General features: G+C 40.4%; 1 protein-coding gene across 2 annotated transcripts in view; it reads left to right on the forward strand.

Annotated features, from left to right (window-relative positions):
• The first annotated feature begins 225 nt into the window (after positions 1–225).
• Positions 226–18289, forward strand: part of CCT6B (chaperonin containing TCP1 subunit 6B) — a 72735-nt gene continuing 54671 nt past the window's right edge. For both annotated transcript variants that reach the window (XM_056819459.1, XM_001367903.4), the window contains exons 1-5: positions 226–2336; positions 2486–2634; positions 6045–6108; positions 6743–6877; positions 16561–16734. In XM_056819459.1, coding sequence (XP_056675437.1) covers positions 1593–2336; positions 2486–2634; positions 6045–6108; positions 6743–6877; positions 16561–16734 — 1266 coding nt within the window. In that variant the 5' untranslated portion in view covers positions 226–1592. The remainder of the gene's footprint in view (positions 2337–2485; positions 2635–6044; positions 6109–6742; positions 6878–16560; positions 16735–18289) is intronic.

Raw genomic sequence — 18289 nt, forward strand, 5'->3', positions numbered from 1 at the left:
TGGGCAGCTTCTCCATCAGCTTCCAGCCTTATCTTTCTCCTTAGTTCCTTTCATTAGAGGTGCTTGAACAAACAGATTCACCAGGCAGACTGAGGGAAGAGAAAGAAATTTGGGACAAAGGGATTTGTGTCACCAGAGAGGAATCACAATGGGGTGACTTTCCTTAGGTCTCCTCAGTTACAGGGGTTTTTCCATCTTAAAACTGTAACAGTTAAAAATTTTGGGGTGCCAAGTGAGAGGATAAACCTATTTTTAAGGCTAGAACCTTTCAGTGAGAAATTATCTACTTGGTTACAGGGATAGTTTTTACATAAGCAGTGAGAAGGCAATTCTTACTGGGATTGGTGGAAGCCCTTCCACAATTAAGTACATTCATTCCAACCTTGCAAAATCCCAACTGAATCCAGAGGTAATAAATTTAATGCAGAAAGTAACAGCTTCAGGACAACTTTTTTTCTTTTTAAAACTTTGGCCAGACCCCTTTCTCTTTATTTCCTTCTAGTACACCTAGTATAAATGTGATCCAGAAGCCCCTTCTCTTGAATCCTTCAGAGGTGGGCTCCAATAGGCTTAATTTCTTTGGACTTCTAGTATTTGACAAACTGCTAATTGGAATGCCCAATATTGTGCATATACACTGACTACATCCCTATCCTTAAATGGTCATCTTGCAAACCCTTATTTGAGATTACACAAGGGCTAATGAGGATGTGACTGGTGTAAGTACTGTTACTACTGGAAAAAAGTACACGACAATGGACATAAACTCTTAATGTAAAAAAACACCCAGAGTTGGGAACAAATAAAGTGAACTTAGTATTTTATAGTTCTGCCACAGGAACTGGACCCCAGGAATATTAAATTAGAAATATCTATTGTAAATATATTTAACTTTTTTTACAACATTTACAATTTGCAACACTCATACAAAATGATTTTGCATTTTAGACCTAGAATACTGAGAGGAAACACTTAGAATTCTAGTGTCCAGGGGGAAGTTCTCAAAATCTTTGAATGCAAAAATAAAATAAAAAACAATTTGTACCATTTCCCCCTAAAGAGCTCTCTCCTAGTTTTTCATTTTGTCCTATGTCAATACCAAAAGAAATGGCACTTGCAATCTTTTCTTCAACGTTTTACAACAGAGCTCCCTTCACCCTCCAGTCCTGAGAGAGCAGATCTTGCAACTCCCCCTCATCATCACTGCCTAGGTTATTCTCGTCCTCCTTTTTCTGCAATTCCCTCAAAGTCAGTACTTCCTTCAGTTTACTTTTCAAGACGTCCTGGCGGTCCCTGAGCACCTCCACCCGACGATAGCACTCGATCTGTTCATCTATCTCCCCGATCTGCCGGTCCAAACGACCCTCCTCATCCTCCTCTGCTACGATGGCTTCTGAAATAGTGTTGACCTGCCTCATGGCCTTCTGGAACTCGTCCCACTCCTTGTCCATCTGGTCCTTGGGTGCGTCCACTTTGCGCACCTTGGCATCGATTTCAGGGTCATCGAAGAACCCCTCTGGTAGAGCCTCAGCCGTATTCTCCCGCCTTTCCACCACCTTCTCTTGCACTTCGGCCTTCTGGATCGACCCCGAATGGAAGACAACTGGGGCCGTCGGGGTCTTCTGGTCGAAGAAGTCAGCAGGCAGCCCGCTAGCCGCAGCCTCCTGCGAGGAAGGGGGAAGGGCGGGAGGTTGGGGTTCGCTAGCCTCTCCCTTTTTCTCTTCCTCCTCCTCCTCCTCGTCGTCGTCTCCGTAGTCTGGGAGCAAACTGAGCCCCGATGCTTTTCGGGGGGCCTCCTTGGGCGCCTCCTTCCCGCCCGAGTCAAAGAAGTCGGCCGGCAGCCCGGGGGCGGCCGGCGCCGAGGCCTGGGGGCCGCCGCCCCGCGCTTTCTTTGCGTCCGGGTCCTCCGACGGTTCAGGGCCAGTTCTCTTGGCCGGCGGAGGGTGCACGGGCCCCGGGGCAGGTTCCTTGGGCCCCTTCAGCTGCGCCACCTTCTCCTTGTGCTGTTTTCCCAGGACGTGGGTGGGCCACAGCAGCTCGCTTTTCACCGCGACGCCGCACAGCGAGCAGCTCAACTGCCCCAAGCGGTTGTATTTGGCGAAGGGGGACTCTACTTTCTTTCGGCTGGCGCTCAGCCGCTGCTTCTCGGACTTCATGAGCCGTCGCAGCTCATCCTGCTTCACGGTCCGCTTTCCAGCCGAAGCGGACGACGCCATCTTGGCGGTCAGAATCGGCGGAGACTGTCGCGCTTCCGCCTCTCTGCTGCGTTTCCACAACATCCGCAAACATCATTTCCGGATGCCGTCAAGGCACGCCGGCTCGCGGATTGGCCAGAGGTCCAACCAATGAGAAAAGGGGCGGGCTGTTTCTCCTAGCGGCCGCGGTCAAGGGTGGGCGTTGGTCCCAGCTGTTTACTGTCGATTTCATCTTTATTTTTTCTTTCCTTCTTCTTCTCCTCTCTTTTTCTTTTTGTCTTTGTTTTTAGAGGAGCCCAGAGATGGCGGCGGTGAAGGCTCTCAACCCCAGGGCGGAGGTGGCGCGAGCCCAGGCTGCGCTGTCAGTCAATATCTGTGCGGCCCGGGGGCTACAGGACGTGTTGAGGACCAACCTGGGGCCCAAGGGCACCATGAAAATGTGAGGGAAGGAAGAGGAGGTGGCTCGGGTCCTGGGGACCGTTATAGAGCGTTAGGGGCGAGGTTCTCGGCGGGCTCTGATCCAAGCCCAGACTCGGTGGGCAGGGGCGGTTCGGGAGTTGTTTGGGAAAGAGTCACTCTCTCTCCTCCCCAACCTCCACTCCAGCCTTAAAACAAACAAACGACAACAAACCATCACCTTCTCTTTTAGATCCAATATCGATTCTAAGGCGGTAGGGGCTAGGCAATGAGGGTAAATGACTTGCCTAGCGTCACCCAGCTAGGAAGTGTCTGCATTTGAACTCAACTAGGACTTCCTATTTCCAAACCTGGCTCTCTGTCTGTTGACCTACTTAGTTACCTTGTTAAATAGCCCCATTTTATTATTTCATTTGATATTAGTGGGAAAGAGCAGTAGATCTGGAGTGGGAGAACTTGGGGGTTCAATATGGCTTTTGCCAATTGCCTTCTCTATGACCATGGGTTCCCAAACTTTCTGGGCCTTAGGTTCTTTATATGGTAAATGAGGGGGTTCATTAGATAGTCTACAAGGTCCCTACCAACTGTAGGCTTCTAAGGAAGGAAAGAAAGGAACAAGCACTTTTTACAGATACTTTTTTTTTGGTCTGCAACAATAGGTACTATTATACCTATTTTACAAGTTAGACAGGTTAAATAACTTGCCCAGGTATTCCAGACTTCAGACTCAGTGCTCTCTCTATCTGTTACACCCCCTAACTTGCTTTCATCCTGTTGAAAAAAATAAAACCCTCCTTAGCCTCTTACTTTTTGTATAATGGCCACAGTTTTGAACTGCTTTCCTCATGCAGGATTCTGTGGTGTCTATTTCCTAAATGGCTAGCAGGTCTAGTCTTTGAAGCAAGTGAACTTCCTTGTCATGATCCAGGTCTGAGAAGAGTAAGTTGAAGGCCATGGAAAAATGAAAAGCTACTTTTAATCCCAAGAGCATAGAGTTAGAGCTGGAAGGGAGCTTATAAGTCATTTAGTGCTGACAACTAATTTCCCTGATGAGGAAATGGGTTCAGGGTTAAGTTACTTACTTACCCAAGGTCATACCATGTGTCAGCATGAAAGTGCTTTACAAATATCTCATTTGAAGCTTACAACAGTTCTGGGAGGTTGATACTGCTATCATCCCCGTTTAAAGATGAGGAATCTGAGGCAGGTAGGTTAAGTGACTTGTCCAGGGTCACACAGTAAGTGTTTGAGGCTGGATCTGTACTAAGATCTTACAGGTGCTAAGATCTCTGCTTTATCCAATGTGCCACCATTCCACTATTCTAGTCAAGTAGTGTTTAAAAGTAGAAGTCATAAAGAGGTAAAGACTGGATTTGTAATTTCACAGATATAAAGAATTCCTGGAATAAGGAAACTCCTTTTTTTCCTTGTAGGTTGGCACCTCTTTAATTAATTTTTTAAAACCCTTAACTTATGTCTTGGAATTAATACTGTGTATTGGTTCCAAGGGAGAAGAGTGGTAAGGGCTAGGCAATGGGGGTTAGGTGACTTGCCCAGGTCACCCAGCTAGGAAGAGTCTGAGTCAAATTTGAACCCAGGATCTCCCATCTCCAGGCTTGGTTCTCCATCCACTTAGTATCTTGCTGCCTGTAACATAAACCTTTAATAGTAAAAAAACAAAACAAAACAAAACAAACTATCCAGAGGGAGCATGGAAGAGTGGAAAGGGTAAATGATTTGAAGTCAGGGGCTGGTATGGAATCTCAGCTCTTACTGTGAGAAGGATTTTAGATTTGCACACTGGAAGGAACCTGAGAGACCATCCAGCCCAGGCCCCTAATTTTACAGATTAGAAAGTCAGGCACAAAAAAGGTTGTGATTAACTTTTAAGTACCTGAAGTGTGATGAGTCCAGTGCTCCTTTTATTCCATCACATTGCCTTTCACTAGCTTTTTCACCCTCAACAAATCACTTAGGGCTTCAGTTTCTTTATCTGAGAAATGTGGGGTTGGATGAAGAAGCAGCAAGCATGTAGTAATGGGTAGGATCTGGAGTCAGGAAATCTGGATTCAAATACTGCCTCAGACACTTTAAAGCTGCCTAGTCTCAGTTTCTTCATCTGGAAAATGAGAGTGGACTCTAAGATATCTTCTATCTCTAAATCTATGAACATCTAATTCTTCAGCTTCACACAATAGCTAATGGTATACTTTTCATGTGACTGGGACGGGAACAACAAACCTAGCCAGGGTGCTTTGCAGAAATCCTCATGACAGGATGTCAAACATTTCCTTCTTCTAAGTAGCTGGAGGGGTGGCTGAACATATTACCACACTTTCAATGGGGGTCTTTCTGACCTTCAACAGCATAAAGGATACGGAGGGCCAGCAAATGAATGAGCTGTGAACTACCCTAAAATATTCTTTTTTTTTTGTGCTTTTAATTCAGTTTTATTTTAATATCTGCATTTTCTCCACTGCCTGTCCTTTTATTGAGAGTGAAATAAAAACATGTCACAAACATGGATAGTCATAAAAAAAATTCCCGAGTTGGCCATGTCCAAAAAAGGTCTAAATCTGCATATCATCTTTCTCTCTGGAGGTGGGTAGCATGTTTTATCATGAATTCTCTGGAATTATGGTAGGTTATTGTGCTGATCAGAATTGCTAAGTCAAAGTTGTCTCTGCAATACTGTTGTTATATTAATTTTCACAATGAAATAAATAATGATAGATTTTTAGATTGGAACAAGATTTGCTTTTTGTCCAAGGGCAAAGGATCTGAATAGATGGATAAATTAGGGTCTGTTAGAAAAGAGAGAAGGTAAATATCATATATTTTTTATGCTGAAAAAAGACCTTAAAAGTTATCCAGTCCAACCCTTTCATTTTACAGATAAGTATATTAAGACTTAGAGAGGGTTTTTTTTTGACATGTCCAAAGTCACAAAATTAGTAAAGTGAGTGAACCTGGACCTTTGACCTGGGCCTCCTGACTTCATATTTTTTTTTTCCCCTAACATACTAAACTTTTTGGAAGACAAAGGCAGACACAGAAAAGGAGAACACTGAGGAAGGAAAGAAACATTGAGAGTCCTGAAATAAAGGGAAGTAGGTTTATAGATGAATCCCTTTGATTTTGTCAGTTTAAGTCCTCAGTTATCCTGTTTAAACCTTAAGAAGCTCCATTTTTGAATGAGATGGCCCTAGCAGCTCACTTAAGAGGAAAATTGTTTTCTGGACTGTAGTGGTGGTGGCTAGAGTAACAGGATTATGTGAAACAATTGGAGGTTTCCATATCTACTTTTGAGGATAGTAAGGGATCCAGCTCTTTGAATTTTGTTTAGGTCAGTGGGTGGCAAATGACAGATGAGTAGTGGCAAACATTCTCTTACCATATATATTTATTAATAACATGTTGTTCTTTGACCAGGCTTGTTTCTGGTGCAGGAGACATCAAGCTTACCAAAGATGGCAATGTTCTCCTCCATGAAATGGTGAGCTGTCCATGCTTGTTTTCCTCATAGTATTTATAAGTGGACATTAATTAAGAACAAGGGGGATGCTAATCGAGAATTTAAAAAAAATCCATAGTAAGCAGTTTGATACTGTAGTGTTAAGATAAATTAGGTTAAATTGCACTTGTCAGCAGCTTTTAAAATTTTATATGTATCGTGAAAAATGGCTGAGGAATCCCTTTAAGTTAAAGTCATTTAAAAATGCACTATATCTTATTCTATATGATCAGGGAACAGTCAGTCACCCTTTGCAATTTTAGTAAATGTATTCATCTTTGAGACGGAAAGATTTAATCTTATCTTGAAAGTGTCATGTCAACATAATACATACCAAAGCAATTGTTTTATTGTATATTTTTCTGCAGTCTTGAACTCTGAGATGGTGAACCAGCCAATTAACTTCTTTGTTTGGCTTGTTTTAGAATAGTTTATCCCATCAAATAGAGAATAGACAAGAAGAGTTTGTAAATTTGTGAAATGAAGTTTAATTTCATCCCTGTGTTTGTTAACTGAGTATAGCTCTGATGCCTCAATTAGCCTATTCATTGCTTTGCTTTTCCTTTTACTCATCACTTATTTCATTTTAAAGAAATCTCTTATGGTTCCTGTGTAGCAAATTCAGCACCCAACAGCTTCTTTGATAGCAAAGGTAGCAACAGCCCAGGATGATATCACTGGTGATGGTACGACTTCAAATGTTCTGATTATCGGAGAGCTTCTGAAACAGGCAGATCTCTACATTTCAGAGGTATTTATTTATTTTTTCCTTAAAGGAAAATAATATGTATTGAATCAAATGAATTAAGCTTAAAAAATAGCCTTATACTTAGTGGAATCATGTGTTTTCTGAGCTTGACTTACCCATTTCTTTGAAAGACTTGTTCATGAGTAAATTGTATGTCCATGTATATTTGACTCAGATCACAAATTAAAAGAAAAAAAAGAGTGCAAAAATTGAGTGATCTTTTATTGAGAACTTTTTGTAACTATAAATTTGCAATATGGCCTTGGCCTATTTCTAACCTTCTTTTCTACCCTTATTAACTCTCTTGAACTTAAACACATCATACACAGTGCCATTTCTATCCCTTTTTATCATGTTCTTCCTCCCACCTAAAAATCTCCTTATCTTTGCTTTTCAACCATCTACATCCAACTGATCCCTCAAGACCTAGCTTAAGTCACATTTTCTAACCATCTTACTTGCAATAATCTTTTCTTCTGTGTAGCTTCTAAAACATTTAATGTCTATACTGACATTCCTCATCATATACTATCTTGTGTCATCTTTCATATCATGGTCTTGTATTGCTATTTAAATACAGTTTTGTCTTCTTTTCCCAACCACATAGTAAGATCCTTTAAATCAGACACCATGTAAGGGGTACATTTTATGGTTGATCTGAATATATATTTTTAGTTGGTCGCCAGGGATTTCAATTATAAATCCCAATGAAATAAGTCAGAATGAAATTTTATGGTGGTTTATTTACAATAGAAGGAAGAAATTAAGAAAGAAAGGGAAAAGGAAAGAAGATCTGCTCCAGCTTGATCTGAGCCAGGCAGGTGTTCAGAGGCCTCAGCCAAGGGGTATCTCCAGAAAAGCCAAGGAAAAGAGAGTCCTAAGAGATGGGCCTTTCCAGAGGAAGTTGCCTCTAGAAAAGCCAAGGAAAAGGGGAGTCATCTTTATCACTCACCATGTGATTGTCTAAGGCAGTGGTTCTCAACCTTTCTAATGCCTTGACCCCACAATACAGTTCCTCAAGTTGCAGTGACCCCAAACCAAAAAATTATTTTGGTGGCTCCTTCAAAACTGTAATTTTGCTACAGTTATGATTCGGAATGTAAATACCTGATATGCATTATGTATTCTCATTGCTACAAATCAAACATAATTTAAACATAGTGATTAATCACAAAAACAATATTTAATTATATGTTGAGAAATATTAATCCAGCAGGAGGCAGCCTGAGCACTGGGGCGGGAGGTAAGTCCTGCCTGGGGAGGGGGTCCGCAGACGCTGCCTTCTTCTTACTGTCGTCTCCCTCCAGCTTGAGCTGAGGCTTCACTTTGCTGGGGTTACTCGGCTCCGTTATCCGCTCCAGGAGTTATCTGCTCCAGGACTCGTTCTTAACCCCTCTGGAGCCAGTGCCTGGGTGCTCTCTCTGGGTCTCTGAGTCCAGTCTCCAGGCAACAGGGTAAATCCATCGCCCCTCATAGGGGGAGGGCTGCTGATAGGTAACTAATATTAGTACAATGTGGGGGCAGCAGGGTCCCCGTTCTTTCTGAGATCTTGCTGTAAAGTAGCGCAATTTCTCAGTGGCTTTAGGCGACCCCTGTGTTTTGGTCGTTCGAACCCTACTGGGGTCGTGACTCACAGGTTGAGAACTGCTGATCTAAGGGAAGCAGTCTGAGGTCTCAGGCTCAAGCTCCTCCAGGGTCCAGTTCCACAGTCAAGTCCCTCTCACAGGAAGTGACGTGAAATATAAAGGCAGTTCTTTGTGTCACTTTCTGTATCTTACATGTACCAATGGTGGCTTAAACTTGGCTTTGGACAGCCCAAGGGGGCAGTCAGTTGTTTCTGATTTGTCACTTGTTAGAACACGTGGGTCATAGACCTTCCTCCCCCACACTTAATCCTTAAGTGGGGGTGTCTACATTCCTGGTTACTAAAATTCTAAAGACTAAGCAGGGTGGAGTAAATCTAAAATTCACAACCATCAATCCCAGTTCCATAGCCTTCCATCTTGTTTGATAGAATGTCATGAGAGACTTTGCCAGATGCCTTGGTAAACCACAAATATACTATGTTTAAGCATTTCCTTGATGCACCATTCTCATAAGCTTGTCAAAGAAGGGAATAATGTTAGCTTGATATGTTTTTTTCTTAGAGGAGCCATGCTTGTTCCTAGTGAGCACTGTTGTTTTTTTCTGAATGCTTATACACCATTCATTAGTAATTTGTTCTATAATTTAGCTGGTGTAGTTACAGAGTGATTTCTGTAGTTTATGGAATATGCCATTTTGAAAACGGAGACTACTTCAGTTATTTACTTGGCTTCTAGTCTTCAAAAATGTTCCTCAAAATTCACTGACAATTTTCAGCAATAACATTTACAAGTTCTTTTTAATAAAAGGTTAAAAATTTTGGGTCAAGATACAAACTCATTTAGGTGTTGTTCTTTCACTAGTTCCTTGGGTTTCAGTTCCCTCTTAACTATTTTTATTTTACTTTTTACAAACTAAAGATAATTTTCTTTGATAGAGAAGGTTAAGGATAGGAGCAGAGTAGGAGTTTGAGTAGTTATATTCTTTTTCTGTTTGCTAACATTATTATATCCTCCTCCTGCTCAAGTACAAGACCTAGCCTTTTCTTATTCTTCTTAGCCTAAAAATAGCTTAAAAAATTCTTTGTACTGATGAAGAATGTCAGCCACCTACTGGCAAAGAGGTGATAGATTAAAACATGCAGAATGACACTTAAGTTTTGGGATATTGTCAATATAAGAACTTCTTTCACTTGGCTATATATTTGTTGTAAGGGTTCCCCCCCCCTTTTGTGGGGATGTGGAGGAGAAATAGAAGCAAGAGAAAATAAATGCTTGTTAATTGGATAAATTTAATTTAAAAAGTCCTTGGTACTGTCTTTAGTATTCTCTTCAAATTTTATTTCATTTCACTCCAGACTTCATTCTTTCTAAAATTCTTATAGATCCATGTTACTTTTTTTTTCTATTCTTCCCTGGTTATGTGCCTTATTGTCTGTTTTGTAATGCTATTTTCTTTTGTGAATTAGGTGCCTTCTCCACTGTTTTTTTTTTCTATGACATTCATGATCTCTATAATATACAGGGAATTCCTCCTCCTCAGTTTTTGGTTTCATCATATTGACAGTCAAATACATTCTCCCCAGTGTGAGATTTAAAATGGTTGAGGTCTTAAACTGTAGTGAGTTAAAATGGTGGAAGATATAAATTGTGATAGATATAAGAGAGGGTGAGTAAATTTGACCTCAGAAAATGTTTCACTACAGTGTCTTGGTTTTTAAGTCAAATATAAGGTGGTCGCCAGGGAAATATTCCCAATTATTCAAATACCCAAGTCAACTGGGTTTTATAGAGATTTTTAATTAATAATATAATGAGGAATTAGAGAAAGAGAGAAAGAGTAGGAAAGGAATAATTATGAAGGGCCTCAAGCCAATATGGCCTAGACCTGAATCTTAAGGGAGAGAGTCAGTCAGTCAGTCTTTTAACACTCACCACAAGGTCTGCCTAAACAAGGATTCTAGTGACACCAGGCCAGCTCCATCTCAGCTGACTTCACCAGAGAGAGCTCCAGCAAGACCTCCTTAGAGATTGTCCTCCAAGAGCTTCCCTTCTCCAGAGTCTCTCTCAAGAGATTCTTCCCAAGTGATCCTCATCAGAGATCCTCCAAAAGGATTTCTCCAAAAGGATATCTATCTCCTCAAGAGATTCTGCTTTTTCTTATATAGGGGTTTTTCTCCCATGTCACCTCCCCTAAGTCCTTACATCTACCAATCACTGTAGATGCTTTCCAAAGGACTGCTCATCTAAATTCCTGCTAAGTCGACCAATCTCCTCAGTAAGTCTGAATCAGAAAAAATGCTGCTGTGTCGACCAATCTCCTCAGTAAGTCTGAACCAGTGAAAAGACAGTTGAGTCAACTAATCTTATTAAGACAAAACTTGCCTGACCCTTTTAGGTACCTAGCATCTCATTGTATCAATTCTAAAAACAGGCCTGGCTCAAAGAACTCCTTGCCCCACCATAAGCATGGATCCAAGTACTTTCTTTGTTTAGCAAGGAGTTTTCTGCCCTAAAGCATTCTTAAGTACAGGTGGAACAGAGGTCCTCCCATTTCTGATCCTGGCGAGTTCTCACATCAAAATGGGGAATGTTTCTCAGTAGGGAATTTGAGGATTCCTCAATGTGGAGTAAAATTTTTAACATTCATAAGTCTGTGAAATTTTAAGGTTCATACCAGGCATCATGGGATGTATTCTATCCCCAGTCAAGCATTCATTGTTTCTAGTAGATGTAGAAAATCAAATACCAATCTTTAACACAATCTACATAGCAAGCTATACACTTCCTATCCTGCAATTGGAAGAAGAAATGAAAATTAACTAATTTCCCTTGGTTCTTCACTTTCCTGCCCAGAGGACTTTATCATTCCCAGATATATAGTTTCAAAGTTTCTTTTGAGGACATCATATGTTCTCACACAAGTCACTATAACTAAATGATGGTTGGTGGATTTGTTAATTATCACCATCATCTCCTTCAGGTGCCATATATGTGCTCTAGGTTCTAGGGGCCTGGGATCCCCTCATACAATTGTTGCCTTAGAAATGGAACTGCCTCACTTGGTGGGGAGATCCACATGCGCATTAAAGCCAACCAAAGAGATACATCACCAATGAGTTCCCAGAAATACCTGCACTCTGATTCCCCAAACTATTTCTTTTGGCTTTTGACAAAGACAGTGATAGCCCTTGCTTTCCATTTTCCACAGAGAACAAGGATGGAACCATTCCTTTTGTGAGCTTGATCAGCAGTGGAGACTTTGTGGGGGAGATATAGATAATCATAAGAAGAAAAGGGAGTCCACACATCCCAGATACTATGAATTCCTACCTGTGAGAGGGAGTTGGGTTCATGTCCTCATGGAGGCTTCTTTAAACCCATATTTTGGGGGGGGTAGATAGATGGGTTAGTAGATTGAGAGCCAGGCCCAGAAATGGGAGGTTCTGGGTTCAAATCTGACCTTAGATATTTCCTAGCTGTGTGACCCCTAAGGAAGTCTCTTAACACCTGTTACTTAGACCTTACTGCTCTTCTGTTTTGGAACCCAATACACAGGATTGATTCTAAAACAGAAGGTAAGGGTTTACAAAAACAAAACAAAACAACAAACGGCCCCCTTCTTTTCTGCCAGGCAGAGTATAGTGGCTCACTATCACCCAGCTTTCCACTATAAATGATGTCTTGGTTAAATATACTTCAAGCCAATCTGACTCTTAAAGTGGAATTGTTAAAAGTGATTTCTTAGGCTAATCAGCTTTGTAAAACCAGTGCCTTCAGCAGTACTCAGTATAGCCTGGTTGTGAGGCTTCTGATAGGGTCCTTTCTCTTAGATGTTGTCTTTTTTTTTTTTAAACCCTTCTTTACTATTTTATTAACAACAGAAGCACAGAGGTTAGGCCAACAGGGTTAAGTGACTTGCCCAGGAAGTGTCTGAGGCCAAATTTGAACTCGGGTCTTCCTGACACCAGGCCTGGCTCTCTATCCATTGAGCCAGCTGGTGCTCCTATCTCTTAGATGTATGCCCTCCTTCTGTCCCCCAAGCCAGCTCTCTGAGTTGGTCTTTCTGGTTCCCTTTAGTGGAAGTGTCTGGGCAGGCATCACAAATGTCCTTAATGGTCTTCCACGGGGTGGTCCGACCCTTATCCCTCTGGGGTACAAGGTAGTGTCATGCCACTGCCTTTTGGCATTCTACAATGTGTCTTGCACCCCCTATTCCTTCATGTCCTCCTTGAAGGGCACAGATCTTTCTTGTTCCGTGTTTCATGGGGTTCCCGAGAGATGCACTGAACTCTGACGCGAAATGTGATAGAGTGAATCTCCATCCCTTGGGAAGACATGCTTCGTGCCCTTGGGCTCCCCTCCTTTACCTATGGGTGGATAAGCCGTAGGAGATGTATTGCTTGATGAGATTTCTCAGGGTGAGAAAGGGAACTTCACTGTTCGCCTGCACGTTCTGAGCTCTCAAGCCTGTCCCCAGACCCGCCACCCGGCTTGTGCCCCATCACCGAGGCCTTCCTCAGTGCCCAACAGTCAGCAGTTGTCTAGTCTTCTGCACACGCAAGGGAAAGGCACGGACAGATGCACTCTGGAGAACACAAACTCCCGAAGGGACACGGAGCCCGTTCTCGGCAGATCCCGCCATGGGGAGAGCTCAGGCCTGCTGCAGATGGAAAACAAGGCACTGGGGAGGGCTGGCTGCCCTACTGGCACCTGGTGGTAGCAAGTAGTGAAGCCCTCGGCATCCCCCAGGCCCTCTCCCCCCATCAGTCGGCTTTGAAGCCTTCGGGATTCTCTGAGGAAGCTGCTGGTCATGCCAACAAGACAAGGCGTAGGCCTCTTTGCCGGAGAATGGACTTTTAGGGTCAGTCAGCATTCTCATTGCGTGTCCAGACCCCTTCAAGACGATGTCAAACGTCCCAGATGCTTAAAAAAAGTTGTATTGTTTGACCTTTATTAGCTATTGTGTCTGGTTGGAATTCAGCTGCTTTGTGTTGTTTGCACCGAATGCTACTGTGTCGTGTATGTTTCTGTTCTGTATCAATTCATGCCAGTCTCGCCATATTTCTGAGAATTCTTCATTTTCATTGTTTCTTAAGGCACAATGATAATTCCATTCATTCATAAACCGTAATCTGCTTAGCCATTGTCCAGTTGGTTGGCATATACTTTGTTTTGAGCTTGTGGTTACTAAGAAAGCGCCACTGTGAATATTTTGGCATATATCAAACCTTTCATTTTTGCCCTTGATTTCCTTAGAGTACCTGGTATGGTACTGAAAAAAGTAAATTACTTCAGGAGTTATTGTCATTTTTATTATATTGGCAACCGTCTACCTCTGAGCAGTTAACGTTTCTCTAATTATTTAGGTTTGTCTTTATTTCCGTATAGAGTACTTTGTAGTTGCTTTCCTATAGTTCCCATGTGTCTGGTAGATAAAACTCCCAACTATTTTGTTATTAATCATAATAATAGCATTTATATAGCATTTTAGGCTTTGCAAAATGCTTCACAATTATTATCTTATTTGATCTGCACAAAAATGTGGGAGATAGGCGCTACTAGCCCCATTTTTCTGATGAGGAAAAGGAGGCAGACATGCCTCAGTTTAGTGACTTGCCCTATTAGGTAACTGGTACCTGGGATTGGCTTTGAGCTCAGGTAGTCCTGATTTCAGGTCTAGCACTCAACCCACTGGACCACCTAGCTTCCCATTTTGCTACATTCTATAAGCTATTTAAAATGGAATTTGTTTTTCTTTTTTTTTTCCCCAGCTGGGTTTTGTTGGCAATATGTAGAAATGCTGATGGATTCTGTGGATTTATTTTATATCCTGCAACTTTACTGAATTTATTAATTTTTAAAATTATGTTTCAGTTAATTTTTAGGGCTCTCTTAGTAAATCATCATATTACCTGCAAAAAGTGGGAGTTTTCTTTTCCATCTCAAGTTAATCTGTCCATGTTTAAGTATCGAGAATTAGTACTGATCTGCCAGTCTCTAGATAGAAACCAAGACTACAATCAGTAAACACAAATTGCTTGCTAAAATATTCTAAAATCAATGATCTTTTTGTTTTTTAGACCTGTTAGCTGCTACCTACTTCTATTAACATTTTTATATGTCCCTTAGTGTGTTAGTACTGTGCTATATATGTAGGTGATCATTAAATATTTGTTGCATTAATTAATGGTACCAGTAGAAATAGGAAAATGTTTTCTATGTTAAAAGAGACATCTCCCCTGGTATTTCATTCTGTGAAAAAGAAAGATGGTGTACAGTTCCTCTCAGTCTGTGTTTGAAATGTGTATCTTGGTAGCATGCTGAGCCTTCTGACAGCACTAGAAAACAAGCAAACAAATAAACCTTCTCCAGAACAAGAGAACTTCAGACTCTTTGCCATATTTTAAAAATTATTATTTGCACCTGTGTGCAGTTTAGAACTCACACTTTAGCCTCTGGGCAATTTGGAGACAAGTGAACCTCAGGGTGTACTTAAAACAAAAGAAGGAAGAATAATCTGAGCCTTTTGCTAAAATTTCTTTTCAGCAAACCCCAGGAAAACAGATTACCTCTAAAGAGAGTAACACTGACATCTGTGTAAATGTATCTCAGGAGGAGGGTGGAATCCACCAAAAATATAGTTATGGTAACACAAATGAGATGTACATTAGTGCCCTGCAAGCAAAACTCTTTTAGTAGTCTTTGGGAAAAAAGAAGACAACTCTTTAGAGGAAGAAATATGTAACTTGCCAAAACTGGCTATAACAGTTTTATTTTTACCTAAAATTTGGGACAATTAACCTTCTGGTAGGCTTCTTTTCTCTTTACGTGCAGTGGGGGGAAAATACCAATTTTCAGGTCAGGAAGATAAGGAATGCCACATTCATTTAAAGCACTTAAAATTCGCCTATAGAATAACATCTCATCTTATATAGCAGTTTCAGATATAACCACTAAAAGACTCATATTGAATTTTTGCAGCCACAGGCAAACAGCAAAGGAGAATATAGAGGAAGAATTCTTAAAGGTACATTGTTAATGGATAGACAGGGAAAATAGTAGTAAATAAATCATATGAAAAGCTTGGGCAAGAGTTCTATTTTGCTGCACAGAGAGTACTGATGTAGCTAAGTTCCAGGAACATTTGGAAAACATTATTCTGATCTCAGTATAGGCTGCTTCTAACTATAGATTTTCTTCATGATACCATTTAGTAAGTTATATAATGAAAAATAATCACCATGTTTGTTTTGTACAAAATTACCATATAAAAGATATATTTACTATAAGAAGCTTTTTTTCTATTAATTTAAATAAAATGTTTTATTCATCATTATTGCTCTTCTAGTCTTCATCACTTTTGTTCTCTTATTAACAACATGATTTATAGGCTGTACTCAGCATTTATTTAAGTCAAATTTTGAGAAAAAATATGGCCTATCTGTACCAATATGATATTCTTTCAAAGGATGCTAATTGCAGAGTTTTTGCCACTGGACAAAATCCTGGTAATGTTTCCTTGACCCCTAAGTGTGATTTGTAGCTCTTTTGGTTTGAAGTCTTTGTTAAGACAGTATTTATACTTTTTCTTTGCATTAAATGAATTCTCTTTCTAGAAAATGTATGTATATTAACATAATTCATGTTCAGAGGGGAAGTATTGAGCAAACATTAATACTATTATTGGTTTTAGGGTAATAACGAATGACTTGGCTATGGTGTAGTGGTTAGAGGGCTGCCTTGGTTTCAGTTTTGCCTCAGCCATGTATTAGCTGTGTAACTTTGGGGTAATCACTTACCTTCTGAGTGCCCTAGGTAATTTTCTGTGGCTCTAAGTGACAGAAAAGTTGCTGATCTGCACCAGTGGTAGGAATTTTTGCCCCAGAAATTTCCCATACCAATGAAAATTCTCATCTGGACCAATGGCCCCTGCCCCCACCCCACAAAACTCTAATTAGTCAGAAAATATACGTTTGTTTCTGAAGACAAAGAGTATATTTATATACGGAAAACACTATATGATATCTGACAAAAGAGAATGGTTATGTCCATTTGGATGATTTTAATAATGGTGATTTTGTGGCAATATAATTGTAATAGGGTCTCCATCCGAGGATAATAACTGAAGGTTTTGAAGCAGCAAAGGCAAAAGCCCTTGAAGTTCTGGAGGAGATTAAAATTGAGAAAGAAATGACCCCAGAAATCCTTCTAGATGTGGCTAGAACATCTCTCCACACTAAAGTTCATGCTGAATTGGCTGATGTATTAACAGAGGTAGGTGTTAAACTCATTGCTTGAAACTAATATTTTTTCCAAGTCATTTTTAAAATTACCAAAAAATATTTATCATAAGCTTAATAACTATGAACTGTCTCAAGAGACAGGCAATATTACTTGGCATTCCTATTTCTTTGAGGACTTGCCACATTTTGTTGTAATCCACAAAGCCAAAGGTGTTAATGTTGTTAAAGCAGAACTAGATATTTTTTGGAACTCACTTGCTTTCTCCATAATCCAACAAATTTTGCCTTTTAAAAGGTCAACCTGTTCTTCTGATAATTCTCAGTTCACATATTGCCAAAACTTAGCTTGCATAAACTTGCTGGAATGTGAAATGAGCACAATTGTTCAGTAATTTGAACATTCTTTGGCATTGACCTTCTTTAGGATTGGGACATAAATGGATCCTTTCCAATCCAGTGGCCACTGTTGAGTTTTCCATATTTGCTGGCATATTGAATGCATCATCTTTTAGGATTTTAAATAGCTCAAATAGAATTTCATCACCTTCATTATTAGCAATGCTTCCTAAAGTCCACTTGACTTCATTCTCTAGGACATCTGGCTCTAGAGCAGTAAAAACACCATTGGCTACCAGTGATGTTAAGATCTTCCTTGTGTATTCTTGCCACCTCTTCTTCCTCCTCTTCCACATCAAAAACCAAAAGGGCAAGGGCAAGGGCAAGGTGCCCAGAGTAATAGAGTCAGTAAGTATCTGAATTCAGATTTGAACCCAGGTTCTTCTGACTCCAGGCCTGGTGCTTTATCCACTATGCCACCTCTTTTTAATCTCTACTTTTGTTAAGTACTTACCATTTTTGTCTTTTATTATGCTTATTTTTTCATGAAATATTCCCTTGATATCTCTAATTTTCTTGAAAAGACCTCTTGTCTTTCCCATTCAATTGTTTGCTTCTATTTCTTTGCTCATTTAAGAAAACCTTATTTCTCTTTGCTATTTTCTGGAATTCTGTATTCAGTTGGATATATCTTTCCCTTTCTTCTTTTTCTTTCACCTTCTTTCTTTCATCAGCTATTTGTAAACCCTCATCAGAGAGCCATTTTGCTTTCTTGCTCTTTTTTCCCTTTGGGATGTTTTTTGTTGTTGCCTCCTATACAATATTACAAACTTCTGTCCATAATTCTTCAGGCACTCTACCAGATCTAATCCCTTAAAATAAAACACTCCATTTCATATTCATTAGGGATGCTATTTAGGTCATACCTTTATAGTCTCATGGTTTTCTCTACTTTCTTCCATTTAAGTCTGGATTTTACAATAAGATACTCATGATCTGAGCCCCAGTCAGGTCCAGATCTTATTTTAACTGTCTTTATGTAGCTTCTCTACATTTGGCTGCAAAGCATATAATCAATCTGATTTTGATATTGACCATCTGGTGATTTCCTGCATAGAGTCACCTTTTGGGTTCCTGAAAAAGAATGCTTGCTATGACCAATGAGTTATCATGACAAAACTTTATCAGTCTCTGCCCTGCTTCATTTTGTATTCGAAGACTGAACTTGCCTGTTATACCAATTACCTTTT

The sequence above is a fragment of the Monodelphis domestica genome, chromosome 2 (genome assembly GCF_027887165.1).
Source record: "Monodelphis domestica isolate mMonDom1 chromosome 2, mMonDom1.pri, whole genome shotgun sequence".
Classification (NCBI taxonomy): Eukaryota; Metazoa; Chordata; class Mammalia; order Didelphimorphia; family Didelphidae; genus Monodelphis; species Monodelphis domestica.